Source organism: Morone saxatilis, unplaced genomic scaffold (assembly GCF_004916995.1).
Source record: "Morone saxatilis isolate NCDOM2014 unplaced genomic scaffold, NCSU_SB_2.0 Contig20, whole genome shotgun sequence".
NCBI lineage: Eukaryota > Metazoa > Chordata > Actinopteri > Moronidae > Morone > Morone saxatilis.
The window spans coordinates 11,656,940-11,657,641 of record NW_023339763.1 but is presented as its reverse complement, the minus strand read 5'-3'; the positions used below and the strand labels follow the sequence as shown (position 1 = coordinate 11,657,641).

General features: G+C 40.6%; 1 protein-coding gene across 1 annotated transcript in view; it reads right to left on the bottom strand.

Annotated features, from left to right (window-relative positions):
- The window catches only part of LOC118331779 (myelin-oligodendrocyte glycoprotein-like), a 2,260-nt gene that overhangs the window by 127 nt on the left and 1,431 nt on the right, over positions 1-702 (bottom strand). Inside the window, exon 4 of the mRNA XM_035666856.1 lies at positions 7-83. Coding sequence (XP_035522749.1) covers positions 7-83 — 77 coding nt within the window. The remainder of the gene's footprint in view (positions 1-6; positions 84-702) is intronic.

Genomic DNA, 702 nt, shown 5'->3' with positions numbered 1-702 from the left:
TGTGACGTCCTCAGGCAGGTGAACTGTGGTTTTGCAGGGCAGCAGGACAGACTCCTCCCCTGAATCCACCTCCACCTGGTAGACTGAGAGGACAACAACCCATCAATCAATATATCATCATCAACATAGAGCAGCAGCAGCAGCACTGACCAGGAGGAATCAGTGTTACCTGTTAGAACAGAGCTTCTCAAACCTTTTTATTAATGTCCCCCTTTGAAATGTGTTTTCTAAACTAAACATTAGTGGTAGAAATAAAGATCCTGTATAAAGAGGTAAAATACAGCGCTGCACCATCACTGTCTGATTAACAAACACACTGCGAACCACTCACTTTATGTTCAACCATTTTTTATTCTCATTCAATAAGTTATTGTAGTTGGACACATTGGAGCGGCACTACACTCAGTATTTTTGATGTACCTACAATTTAGTTAGAAACTGAGCTTCACTGAGGATCTTTGTCTCTCTCTGCAAAAGGAAGAAACTGCAGTTACTGCAGTGTTACTGTAATTGCTCCCAATAATGAGCAAAGGCTGCCGGTTGTTAGTTGTGTCTCTCAGAGAGTGTCATTATCATCATTATTGTGTCATTAATATGTACCATCCAACAGGGGACTCCTGTCATTCTATACAATACAAGTGGGGACTTTTTTATGTACTGAGAATTGCTGAACTGCAAACTGAGCTTGTTTATTGAAAAACT